The 13,793-nt window shown below is 38.9% G+C and overlaps 3 protein-coding genes across 3 annotated transcripts in view; 1 reads left to right on the top strand and 2 right to left on the bottom strand.

The window, feature by feature from the left end:
• Positions 1-851, bottom strand: part of FBXL13 (F-box and leucine rich repeat protein 13) — a 103,441-nt gene extending 102,590 nt beyond the window's left edge. Inside the window, exon 1 of the mRNA XM_019474578.1 lies at positions 738-851. Coding sequence (XP_019330123.1) covers positions 738-851 — 114 coding nt within the window. The remainder of the gene's footprint in view (positions 1-737) is intronic.
• A 1,636-nt stretch (positions 852-2,487) lies between these two features.
• ARMC10 (armadillo repeat containing 10) lies at positions 2,488-11,326 on the top strand. The gene is made up of 5 exons (XM_009289062.2): positions 2,488-2,630; positions 3,786-3,920; positions 5,240-5,416; positions 6,500-6,571; positions 7,851-11,326. The coding sequence occupies exons 1-5, from the start codon at positions 2,514-2,516 to the stop codon at positions 8,103-8,105; spliced, it is 756 nt and encodes a 251-aa protein (XP_009287337.1). The 5' UTR covers positions 2,488-2,513; the 3' UTR covers positions 8,106-11,326.
• Positions 11,327-11,422: 96 nt separating this feature from the next.
• Positions 11,423-13,793, bottom strand: part of NAPEPLD (N-acyl phosphatidylethanolamine phospholipase D) — a 15,399-nt gene continuing 13,028 nt past the window's right edge. The window contains exons 4-5 of the mRNA XM_009289063.1: positions 13,563-13,677; positions 11,423-12,237 (exon numbers count right to left, since the gene is read on the bottom strand). Of these exons, the coding sequence (XP_009287338.1) occupies positions 12,112-12,237; positions 13,563-13,677 (241 nt within the window). The 3' untranslated portion in view covers positions 11,423-12,111. The remainder of the gene's footprint in view (positions 12,238-13,562; positions 13,678-13,793) is intronic.

The raw sequence follows: 13,793 nt of genomic DNA, 5'->3' as shown, positions 1-13,793 counted from the left end.
CGGTCCTGAGGGACGCCAGGGCGGCGCTGGGCCCGGCTGCGGCGGCGGTCGCGTAGCAACGGGCCCGCGGCCTGGAGCTGCCCGGGCCGAGGTGGCCTGCGGTCCCCGCTGCCGCCCTCCGCCAGCGCCCTGCGCGGCACCTGCAGCCGGCTGGGACAGGCACCCTGTCCCTGCTCCACGGACAGCTGCGCACCCGTGTCCACCCCAGCCTGCTCCCCGCTCCCCCGTCGAGTGGGGCAAGGAGCGGTAGAAAGGCTTTCACGTACTGAGGCAGAGAGAGGAGTATCTGCCAAGTACTACTCTGCGTGGTCCTGGAGAGCCCTTCCAGCCCTGCACTACCAGGATTTCCTTGCCAATGCCTTGGCTCTCCACCCTAGCCTGGTTTTCAGCCGAGCTAAGCGCTACCGGTGTTTGCTGCTGCTGCCAGTGCGCGCCATGGAGGCCCGGCACATTTGCAGACGTTAGGTGTCCGAGAGGGCAGCAGCTAAGATGGCAGCTGGGAAACCATGGCCTTGCGTTAGTATTCAAAGCCAACAAGCACAGGCAGCGCTAGCAGGGTAAGGACTTGGCCAGCAGATATACATACCCCTGAGGCAAATGTTTTCAGCGTATGTATTTTTAATACATTGCTGTATTTTGTTAAAACTTTAAATAGATTGGGGGGGGGGTCTAATTAATGTCTTTATAAATAGCTTAGTAGCTATAAAAAAGTGCATTTTTATTTTCCTCCCAGGTACCTGGCTGCAGCAGCCTTCCCAAAGGGGAAGCTTGTTTCGGTAGGTGCTGCAGGTGGTCGGGCTGGCTTGGGGGCACGGGTTATTTTTTCCCTTCAAACCAAAGCTGCATCGCATCGTCGCTACGTGGATTTGCGCTTCGCTGCAGCCCAGCAGGCTGAGGACTCCCCCTCACACCACACACCGCACTGTCGGGTCAGCACCCCTGAAGTCCCTCAGCAGGGCAGAGCCGCGGGCCCCAGGGCCGGGCCCGGGGCGGGTTTCCAGCCCCCGCCGGGCCGCTGCCCGCGCCTCTAGAGCGCGGCTCCGGGCCGCTGCCCGCCTGTGGCCTCGAAGACATCTGCTCCCGGTGTGAGGGGGTACCGCTGTACTGCTTATCGAATAGCCAATAGCCGCGCGATGTTTTTGCAGGACTCTAGAGCATGTTTAAAAAAGCCTAATTCATTTTTTTAAGTCCCCTAAAGCATATGTCCAATCAGTGTATTTACTTAGGGCTGATTTTTGCTATTCTGCTATTAAAGTTATTTGTGTTCCCCCTATAATTCAAGGCTAAACAAAGGGGCCCGGGGCGGGTTTCCAGCCCCCGCCGGGCCGCTGCCCGCGCCTCTAGAGCGCGGCTCCGGGCCGCTGCCCGCCTGTGGCCTCGAAGACATCTGCTCCCGGTGTGAGGGGGTACCGCTGTACTGCTTATCGGCCCGCTAATAGCCGCGCGATGTTTTTGCAGGATTGCAGAGCATGTTTGATTTTTAAAAAAGCCTAATTCATTTTTTTAAGTCCCCTAAAGCATATGTCCAATCAGTGTATTTACTTAATGGGCTGATTTGCTATTCTGCTATTAAAGTTATTTGTGTTCCCCCTATAATTCAAGGCTAAACAAAGTGTTTAGATGAGGATAAAGAACAATTTTGTTTTTCAAGCTAGCTTTTGGATTGTCGTAATTAAGTTTGACCTTCTTTTTTTTCCCCCGAAGAATACTATGGTGTTTGCCTGGTGAGATGGTGGCAGCAAATATGTGGAATTATAAAGGACTGGTTAGCTTCTCAAAAGTCATCTCGAGTCGTCTATGACTAGTCCAGTAGTCATAGATTGGGTCTTCAGGCTGTTTGGCTAGCTAAATAGTTCTGCCTCCAACCGTTTTCATGGCTGAAAATGGTCTTTGATGGCATTTGTGTCACCCTTTTATGAAAGCCAGGTACTCCATAACATCATTCTGACTCAGAAACAGCCTGCCTCAGTTGGCCGAGTGACACCATTCTTAACATTGTGGCTATTACTTTGTCAAAGGACCTCAGGGTACTAGCAAAATGTCATTATCATAATTTCTAGAAGCAGTAGTCTGCGAGTCAGAAGTTTTATTTTCTTTTCCTACAGTGTCCAGACAGATTTCCACATTTCATTTCAGGCAACACAAGGAAAAAAATTATCATGTTTGGTGAATATTCCTAACAATTTTGAAGGGGAGGTTTGCAGTTTGTTAACCAAATAGTAACGTACCCCAAGCTCTCACTATGTATTCCTTTTATTTTCTATTTTGACAAGAGGTAGTCAGAGGACTCGGGAAAAAGGGTGGAAGTCTGGCTGTTGTAAAACACAGTCTTTTTGCCATGATATGATGGTTGGGTACAATCAAACTTAGAACAACGTGTCCTACAACTGAGAGCTAAACCTCAGCTTTGTAAAAAACGTTAAGTGGTAACTAAGTGAAATGTCTCAAACTTGGTATCAAGTATTTCATTTTAAACACTGACAGACAGCAGTCCTCTGGTGTCAACCCATACCATGGATGCGGATGCTCTACAGAAACTTATTCATTTGCTCCAGGCCACAGATGATCCATTAATTCAAGAGCAAGCTTTAATCACTCTCAGCAACAGTGCTGCCTTCTCTGTAAATCAAGTAAGTATTGTTCTGTAGAAGACACCAGTGTTTCAATACCAGTCAGTATGGAAGATGAGAGGTGCTGTTTTGCTGAAGAGTGACACAGGACTGAGAGCTACGATAGGTTGTGTTCTAAAATGCCTTAATTTCTGCTAGCCCAAGTAATATAATTTACCAGCTTCACAAAATTTATCTAAGCTTAATGTTTGTATAACTTAAAGTCTGTACAGAGTTCTGTATTTTCAAAGTGCTGTAAATATCTTTCTATCTTTTGTTGCTCACAGTTATGTAACGTTAATGCAAGGGTTGAATTGGAGAAGGGTTAAATGCTTTCAGGATCAGATCTGAAATTTACTGAATAATTGAAACTAATTTTTTATCTTTACAGAGTTGTATGCCATTTGCATCTTAGCAACTTTCCAACTGTCCAGGTCTCTTTGAATCAGTTGGAAATGAGATGCAGAAAAACTTTGAGCTGGATGCAGATTTTCATGCCTTTGCAAAGGTTTAACCTCCAGGGTCCCTTTTTTTTCCCCCCCTTTTTGTTATGGTACTTCCGACAGCTGTCTATTCTGGCTTCTCAGAACCGTTTTCTTAATATAAATCTGTCAGAACAAAATGTAACTGAATCCCAAGGCCCATTGGCCCATTCATCATTTTCTTGAAAACAGTACATGTTTTTTTTGTCGATGGTTGGAGTCTAAGTGAGAAAGATTAAAAAAAAAATCAAGTGTAATGCAAAAGACAGATAAAGTTCTAGAACTTCTACTCATAATAATATAAAGCTGCATCTTGAAATTCTGTTCTGTTCAGTCAGGACTTTTAGGTACTGTGACCTGGCTCAGCTATTCTATAAACTCATTATGCCATAATTACCTTTGATTCTTTATAATCTAAAATGCTTTAAGCATGCTTTGCAGGCCAAATTTTAAAAGTAAAGGGTTGTGCCATTGTCAAATAATGTCAAATATACTTTGGCCCTAAGCAGGACTATTCTTAATTTCAATGGAAGCAATAAAGCAGTATCTCCTAAAACACTCTCTCTTTAAACAGAGTAGTCTATTCTGGAAGTCTTCATTCACACATTCCATTTGCATTAAAATGGAAACTGAGGAAAGCCTTGAGCATTTAAATTTTTTAATAATCTTATTAAATATCTGTTTTATATTTCAGGATATAATCCGAAATTTGGATGGCCTTTCTGTTATTGGAGGGATGCTCTCAGATTGCGTTCCCAAAGTTAAAGAAAAAGCACTAAATGCATTTAATAATTTGAGTATGAATATTAAAAATCAGGAGGAGATACAGGTAAGTTTCCTGAAGGGAAAAATCAAAGTAATTGGGACACGAGAGACAGTACAGGGCTTTCAGCATATTCATTAAATACAAGCCAGATGCCAAAATGTTTTGAGGTTAGACATACGAGTCAGCAGAACTGGATGATCTGTGCGTCCCAAGGCCAAAAGGATAGCTTAAAAATGCACTGCATCACTGGCACTTACTTCTTTTAAAAGACAGTTAGGAAACTAGGCAGTTTGTGTTCAGCTTTCACCAAATGCTATGAAACAGAGATTGTGCTGCTAAGTTTATAGTGAAATTATGTGAGGCAAGATGATTTCCAAACAAGTCTAGAGCATCCGCAGTGGTTGTGTAATAGGATGGATTGCAGACCAAACTTAGCATGACTCCTTAGGCAAGGGAGAAGAAAACAGTAACTGATTCCCTGGGTTTGTATAAGACCAATTTTTCAGGGTGATACTTTCACCTTAAAAGAATAGCATGTAATAACGGTAACAAGTCCTGCTGGTAAATATATGGTATGGCTATGAAAGGACCAACCATCAAAAAAGCATCCACTTTTGATATTATCAGATTAATCAATAGATCAAGGAGCGTCCAAGCAGTGAGCTGATGCAGATTTGAAGATTTTTACTAGTTTTTTCATTAGCTTGATAAAAAGGCCGTTTGACTGTATGTGGTAGTTTGCAGCACCTTTAGTGATGAGCAACTTTTTTTAAAGTAGTGCTTGCCAACAGCAAATATTTATATAGGCATATAGGTAGAAAACAACTCCTTTGGTAAAGGCAAAGTGATTTTTTTCTTAGTTAGGATTCCAAGATTCATTGTATACTGTCATCTAGAAGAAAATTTGGCAAAAAGTAGTTGTCAGTGTCAGTTGTCATCACTGTTCCTGAGGAGTACTCCAGTGAATGGGCCACATGGTTGGAAGAAAGGATTTCATTCCAAGACTTGTCCTTAGCTTGTTGTCAACATTTAAGAAGACGTTGGTTGCTGTAAGTGATTTTTAAATAACTCCTTAAAGCAAACGTGCCACTTCTGAGATGGAGTCAAAGTAATTTGGGTTTCCAGAGCGATTTATGCTTCAGGAAGGTTAGTGAGCATAACTCTGTAACATCTGCTTCTATCATGCCAATAAAATGTTTGAATATATTAAAAACAAAACAAAAAAGTACTTGTTTCCAAGAACCTTGATCAGGTTATGTATTCAGCCAGCAGTGTTCAAGAGGTATTTACGCTATTGTGACTAGGCCACTGATACTATTTGTGAATAGAAAATCTGTTTGTATCAAAAAAGTCTTCTCTTTATCTCGTTCCCTTTTTCCCAGGTATATATTACGCAAGTTTGTAGGAACGTTGAGTCAGCTCCCCTGAACTCTGATCTGCAGCTAGCTGGACTCAGGTTGTTGACAAATATGTCTGTTACCAGTGACTACCACCATAAGATGATAAACTCAATTCCATGCTTTCTTCATTTGCTTTCAGAAGGAACTGAAAGGACACAGGTACTGGGTAGTGTATTGTTACAAACCATTTATGAAGCTGCTTTACTTGCCTTTTTACTCTTTGTAAAATGGTTTAGACTGTGCTTAGAAAATCAAGTATTCATTAATGATGGCAGATAGTACACAAAATCCATAAAATACGGATCTATATTACTTTCTCAGTGTGAATTCAGAAAGAGGGGAGGAAGGGAATCTTGATAGTGGAACCGTTGGGCTAAAGCTGTACCCCACCAGTGCTCTGTGCACTGCTATTGTCCTACGCCTTTGCTATAGCAACTCCAGAATTCTCTTCTGCTCGCTAAACATTGCTACTGCATCACAGAGCAAGGAGGATCTGCATGTGAAAAGCTTCACTGATGCATGAATCTCTCTAGGGAAATATGCCAAGCAGCAATAACCTCAGTTATGGATTTCTGCTCCCTTATGCTTGTTACATCTCTTGCAACCCTAGTGACTGCAATGGGAAACTGTGCTTATTTGTGAATTATTGTAATATTGAAAGAAGAGAAAAGCTTCAAACAGGGACCAAATTCAGTGTTTATTCAAGATGTCACAGCGCCATCAGTATCAATGTACTCAGTTGCTCTATCAGATCAAAACTAGTTTTCCAAAACACAAATTTCCACTAAACTTAGCAGACCTATTTTACTGAAGTACAATAAATAGCATTTGGCCTTTTCCTAGTGTTTAGTTAAAAGATTAGTGTCACAAGGTCCAGGAAAATACAAAGGCGTGTTTCTATATGCTTCTGATCACATTTTAAAATACAGTACTTAACCATCCTCTGTATATTTTAAAAATAGTCCGTATTTTGCCTACTGCGAGTTGTGTATAGATTGTGCCTTATTTTGATGTTTAAGGCAAACAATTTGCTTCTAAAATATCTATACTTAGTACGTATGTGCTAGTGACTCCGTAAGCTCTGTTTTTTCCTATACCAAAGACTGAAGCGCACAACTCAAGATGTTAGTTGACCCATTCTACCTTTTCCTCTCCAAGTCAACGCTGACATTATTGATGCCCATTACTGCTGTACTTACTGTTTTTAGAGCTTGCAATGAACTTGTATGTTCCTCATTTCAGATTCAGGTTTTGAAAGTACTTGTGAACTTATCTGCAAACCCAGCCATGACAGGACATCTTCTCAGAGCTCAAGTAAGGTTCTTGCTGTTTCATTGTATTTTTAGCATTTATACATGTATCTACACACGTGCACATGCATGCATTAGAAGAATTTTGATGTATTAGAAGTATATATGCAACTCCAGAGTAAAATTCTAGGCAGTACCTGGTTAAAGTTAGTAGCTAGAAGTGTACATTCTTTCACAGGCTAGCTTTCTTCCAGAGTGTAGTGTAATACAGATACTGTACTTGCAGAGGCAGAGTCACAGGGCCTATGCACTTGAAGACAGTTGGTCATACTTCCCGTGTACCATTCCAAATAATCAGTGACAACTTGCAGAAGCCTGTTCTCACCTTCCCTTTCCACCAAAGGGGTAGTACCATGAACTTCTGTATGTAATATATATAACGTACCCTGATAAGTTTCAGAAACAAACCCAAACCTTCACTTCCAGACATGCAGTCAGGATATAGATTGAAGACCAGGTACAAACATCAAATACAACCAGTACTGTAAATGATCCTTCTCAACAGCTGTTTCTATAGCTAACATACTGTACCTAAGATGACCAAATTCCACTGAAATCCCCACCCCTTTACTCAGATGCAGCCATGAAACTGTTGTCTCTAAGCACTATAAGTGAGCTTTCCCTGTGCACTTACTATGTCCTCGTGGAGAACTTTATCTGACATTTGCTATTCCTGGCCTTGGCATAGGGATTTATTTCGGTTATACCCTTTCCTCACACCAAAACAAAGAGCCAGGGACTGGAATGGTGCTGCATCCTCCTCCCCAGAGTAAGTTTCTTAAAACATGCAGTGGCTTTTATTTTTGAACTCTCTGCCATCAGCAAAGCTAGTCTGGATACTACCGGCTTTTCATTATTAAAACAAGATTAGGGTAGCTAAATATTCAGTTCTCTGTTAAAAGTGTATCCTTTTCTCGTTTATCAGATGTGCTAACACAAAAACATTCAGATCACTGCAAAAGGCAAAAGCAGCATTATTGAGGAGGAAAGCAAACCCTCTCTTCCAAATGGGAATTTTCCAGACAGCCACATTTTGGAGGTTGAAAGTACAAAGCATTTATTAGCCGGTGATGCACAAGCCAGTCTTTTTCTAAAGAGGAAATGTGCACGCTGTGCAAGTTTCTGGCATGCTTTCACAGCATATGGAGTTCGGGTATTTCATAGGGTTTCTGTTTTAGATGGTTTAGGTGCAGATTTTTTGTCTTCCATTTTTTTAAAGTTAGATTTAGTTACGTGTACTTACTGCTGGTGATTAAGTATGGATTATTTCTTGAATATCCTAGGTGCCATCATTGCTGTTACTTTTTGACACCTGTATAAACAGAGATATTCTGCTTAGAGGCCTGGCATTTGCAGCAAACTTGAAAAAGAACATGAACAATGAAGATGGCACCATGATTCAGGACCAATACAGTGAAGATTCAATTTTCTTTACACTCTGCAGGGACTCTACCCCATTCGCTCAGAAACTGGCATCTTTATTGCATCACCCCGATACAGAAGTGAAAGAGCAAGTTGTGAAAATATTAACACAATAGTAATTTTTGTAAAAAAAGACTGACCTGATGAAAAATCTAATCTTAAGAATGCTATGCTAAAAAAACCCCAGCAAACAAAAAGACAACCAAAAAAATTACTGAATACTACTGTATTACTAGGCACAAATCAGTTACTACACGAGAGAATGCAATGTATTTAATATAGAGAGCGAGGAATAGTTCAAAACATGAAAACTTTCATACGTACAGTGAACGTTCTAAATGGATGGGTAAAGTCAATTGAAATATTCTTCTCAATGTCAAAATTTTTGTTGCCTTAAATATTTACAGCTGTTGAATAAACACCTCTATAGAATGGTGCATTAAAGATTTAGGAATTAGCGATTAGGCATTTACATTTTATTAATCTGATATCTACTAAATAGGTGCAGCCAAATCTTAGAAAATAATAAATAAAAACAATACCAGACTGCCATTGGCTTCCTACAAAATCAGTATTTTCAATGAAAGCTGCATATTAAAGTTACCCAGCCCATGTTTTTTTACCTTACCTGCACAGAATGTATTCTAAAACTACATTCTCGTATGCTTAGTATATCCATTCCATTTAGCCAAACTGCAGCGGAGTTAACCACAACCATGCAAGGTTTCCACACTTGAAAAAAATCAAAAGGATTTTATCTTGCTTTAAATTGTCATTTTAAGGAAAGCACACATTTTTCAAAATATTTTATTATGAGTCAAAGATTATCTGCAGCTGCAATTCAACATTCTCATCTTTATAAAAAGTCTACAAAAGCAGTTTCTTACGTATTTTTACAAAAGCTTCCTGTTCTGCAGCAGCCCTCGAGCCCACTTTCCTTGGAGAGCTTTAAACCTTTTTCTCTGCAACTGGCATGTCATCGGAGTAAGTGCTTCTGTTGAGTTAGCCCCCATAAAGTTTTAGACATCAGTGCAGCGTTAATTCAAAATGCACAGGAATACATATAAACATCATTGTAAAAGAACCTGCAGGAAGTTTCACTGATGAACATAAAACGTAGTAGAAAACAGAGTAAAACGAGACTACTAAAACTTCCTGAACACCACATTATAGAGACAGTAAAAAAAGCATCAGATGTGGAGGCTAGAAAAGAAGTTTTCCACCTTGTACCATTTTTAAGAGAGCTGTATTACCTAAACTGTTACCACATGCTTCATCTTTCTCAGTTAATATACCCACTCTGCTCTTAATAAAATATTGCCCTCTTCTCCTGTAATTCAATATATTTTTTATTTTCGGTAGGCAACTTTGCAAATAGCTAAAACTGCAAGAAAAATGTGACCTTGAAAATACAACATATCTATGCCCTGATCAATACAGGGGTAAAGCTACATGTATCTAATTTATTATCTACATAGGTAGTTTTAACTCCTCAGGAATACAATTAAGGCAGAAATAGAAGTTGGCATGATTCCCAGTCAGAACCCTGACAATCGCTGCATTGACAGTGAACTTCCTTTTCTCCTTCCCGCTGCTCCAGAAACACTCTTCATGTTGTAATAAGCAAATTACATTACAATCACTTAATGTTTTGCCACTTTTCGTAGCTTTTTTTTTTCTTCATTTTTTTCTGCTTCTGTATTTAACAAAGAAAAATAAAGGCTAGGTCAGACACTAAGAATTTACCAATCCCACCTTTCTCTTCTGACACAAGAACTGAGACTAGTCTGTTCTAGGTATATCTGAGATAGATATATATATTTATGTTTTCTTAAGCTCAGCAATGGAGATGTCTAGATGTCCCTCTCCATGTTCTCCAACCTAAAAATAAGTTTTTCAAACATCATCTTTTTGATAAGTAAAGTTGATCTCTTATCCTTTGCTTTGATAGCTGACAGAAACAAGTGACCATTCTCCCCTTTTCTAAAAATACATGAAAACTTGTTACAGTGTTGTCTCAGTCTTCCTTTTCTGGTCTAGAAAGAGCTATTTTTAAATGCTTTCTTCATAGAACAATGCTGTTGAGAAGTTTTGAAGTCATGCAAGACCCTCCAAAGTGTCTTCACACAAGTGTGTCTAATTTTTTTTATCCCCCACCCCACACCCTAGACGGAATCTTACCAGCACCAAGCAAAGCGTAACAGTCACCGTTCTACATACAAATGCTGTGAATTAATAGATCCAAACCAAAATGTATGCCATTACTGACATGTAGTCTCTGGTCCTTGTAAGTCAGTACTTCTCTGCTATGCGGCTGTTTATCTAGGTATTCTGTATTTTAGTTTCATTCTTTCTTTCTAAAGTACAGAATTTTACAGAATAGTCTATTGATTTTGAAAACTGAAGAAACCCCAAGCTGAATTTTAACCATGTCCTTCAAAGTACTCAAAACATCCTGCAGCTTGATGTCCTCCACAATATTATGAACATGTAATATGCATTATGTTATCCAAATCGTTATTGAAGCTGTTTTGTAAATATGAGGCCCAACAGAGACTTCATCTGAAATACCCTCCCCAAATCAATACTGAACAACTGAGAGTAGTTTTAAACCAGTTTTGAACACATTCTGGTGAATACATCTAGACCCTACTAGAATTACCTTTTCAAAGAAAGAATCTTGATGTTTGTCAAATATGAATCCCACCAAAGGAATATAAGCTACTTTTTCTTGCATACAAGTGTAATCCTCTGTTCCAGAACTTCCTCAGCATGAACTTGGACTAACTGATCTTTGCTTCCTTGTGCTGTTCTCTGTTGGTATTAAGATCTTTAAGACCTCTAGGACTTCCTGATACAAATTTTTAAAAGGTAACTGTCAACAGTTAAAAGATTACTTGTTTGCTCCTAGCATGAAATCTCATTAACTGGTTTTAATCAGTTGCCAGAAGTTCATGTCTTTAAATTGCAGGGGAATAATGTGTCTTTTTTTATTTATCTTCATGGAATATGAACATAAAATGTAACGCACAGCAAGAGCAAAAAAATACACATATCCCACAGACCAAAACAAATCATGAACAAAAAAATGATTTGCCAATGAATTATAAAGGAGGATAACAACCCATTTTATTGGCAACAATAGGCTTTAATTCTGTAAATTGGCATGGCCATTTGATACAGATACATTTAGCCAAGTTTTACAATACTGAACAATGTTGTAATCTCTCATTCAACTTCTAAATTACAGGGAAGCTATAAGAAAAAAATACCGCAGCCCTTGCTTAAGACTTTTCACTTAAAAAAAAAAAAAGTACTTAATAATAAGCTGAGTCAATGCAAAGACAAAGCGCCATTAAGGGAGTCTTCGATTTCATGTACTGCATTTGACAAGAAAGTTATTTTAGACTCATTCAGGCCTAACTTAAAAATATTGACAAAACAATGAAAGTGTGCAGATACTCTGGCCAGCAGTAAGTTTTACACATCGATGATGCAATATTAAATAATCTCTCTCTTTAAAAGGCACATTTCTTAAGATCATTGTAAAATTCAGCTTTTGTGGTTCGCCAATATATGAAAATGTAGAAGCACTCAGTAAAATAATTATTTTACTGTGCTTGTGCTTTAACAACACAACTGTATTGGAAGACTCCACCCCACAAAACACAGTGAAGCTATCAAGGTACAGGGCATAACCTGAAGATTAATGACTAACAAGTGGGAGATGACATTTGAACAATGACTAATCCAAGTCAGCCATTAATTCTAAGAATATGTCCTGTGCTGAGGTTATTATTGCTGTTGCAGGGAAGATGAAGAGTTTAAAAAAAACACAGTAATTTCTCAGTGGTGTACGTAAGAGTTGAAAATACAAGTTATTCCCAGACAATACCTTATATATTAACCAGTTTTTAGATCACCTCTCAAAATTTATAAACAATATAACTAGTAAAATTTATCATGAAATCAGTATGCAAGTTTTAGTTCTGAAACTGACAAACCTGGCATCTAAAAATCCAATTCACTCCAAAAAATCTACTTCGTAAGTACATCGTATTAATATTTGTAACATTAATTGCAGTTCAAATCAAACGAGGCTTACAAGGAACTGCTTCTGTTTCATTCAAATCCATCATTTGTACTCAAGTCCCGTGATTCTCCATGGTTTAAGACAAAGAAGTCTTCTTTTTTCAAGCCATATCTTTCAAGAGCTTCATTCAGTTTAACTGGAGGATCCAAGTAATACTGGAAAAATAAGAATAATATGAGGGAAAAGATACCACTGCAGCATTTGGGGGGGGAAAAAAAGAGTATCACTGCTTTAAACAAGAAATGGTTTACTTTTTAAACATTATCTAAAAAGGGGGGGGGATATATTTGTCAAATTAAAACGTTTGGTTTCATTTTCTGTTTTTAAACGATAAGAATGCTGATTTACAGTTGTAGAGTAACTATCAAGGCACAACCTATCATCCAGAAGTCAGTCTTCTTCAATGTGTTGAACTAGATCTCTCGGAAGCAGAAATACAGCGATTCCTTATTGCTAGCACAGAGGAGGAAGGGTTAACAGGTCAGCAGATGGCGCTTTCTCTCGTTTAGTAAAACAAAGTTGTCAGCTTTACTGTTTAAAAACTAGTGCCCTGTCAATGAGGTCCCCCTGAAGTTACTTCATTCTATTTGTTACATTTCAGAAAAAGCATCATCAGGGAGAAATCATCCATTTTTTTGTGCTTCTAAACACACAATAGCATTTGTACCGTGGGCACTAGTGATACGGCTTATTAGAAGCATCGTGGATAGAAAATGTTATATCCAAGTTAAAGGAAAACATGACATAACAGGTGAACGTAGCTGACAGCATCAGGACTGAGTTGTAAGATAAAGTGGTGCAACTGATACAAAGATAAAGATAAAGTTGAAAAACAGCTACCAGGCAAGGTGTATCCAAGTAGATGTAGATACTTCCCTTTCACTGCATTTTAGTCACTGTTAAGGTACCTGGGTAACCTCCTTATTAGAGCTGGGGACTCAGGGAGGGGGTGGGAGTGGTGGAAGGAGGAAGAATTAAAAAAAAAAAACAAACAAAAAATCAGCAACTCAGAATAACTCAGTTTTTCATATTCTTGCTGGTATTTAACTATGAATCAACTATCAAAAATACTATTCATTTTATTTACTAGACAGATTAATAAATACTGTATTGACCTACAAGCACACAGTTCTTACTGGTGCATCTCCAGGTGATGCACTGCTGAGTTTACTTTTATTATTGCATAAGTGTCCCCACCTTTCATGTTCCTCAGCTTCTGGATATCAGAAACCCTCCACATCTGTTTCAATAACTCTGTACTTTCAAATCAATCTTAACCGTGGAAATATTTTATGTAATTGGTTATGAAAAGCTAAGCATTGTTTTTAACTGCAGTACATATAGTAACAACTTTTCACTCATAGAAAGTTTACATTTTAAGTAGACATTTACAGATATGTAGGTTAAACTGCAAGAGCAAAGTTTCATTAATGACTCTGTACTCAGGGAATCTGGACTCCTGTAGAGTGTTGAAATTTACCTCATTTGCTAAAGCAAAGGTCCCCCAGTGAATTGCTACAGACTTCTTTGCTTGAACATCAATATGGATTCTTACTGCTTCTTCAGGATCCACGTGCTGGTATTTCATAAACCACCTACCAAAACACAAAGTAAATTTTTTTGTGTCACCTAATTCAGTGCAAGATTTCTTCTTTACTTTCATTGGGTAAGTGGAAAGAATCTGAAAAAAACCCCAAAAAAACCAAAACCC

This window comes from Aptenodytes forsteri, unplaced genomic scaffold (assembly GCF_000699145.1).
Source record: "Aptenodytes forsteri isolate BGI_AS27 unplaced genomic scaffold, ASM69914v1 Scaffold137, whole genome shotgun sequence".
Classification (NCBI taxonomy): Eukaryota; Metazoa; Chordata; class Aves; order Sphenisciformes; family Spheniscidae; genus Aptenodytes; species Aptenodytes forsteri.
This window is presented reverse-complemented; position numbering and strand designations above follow the sequence as displayed.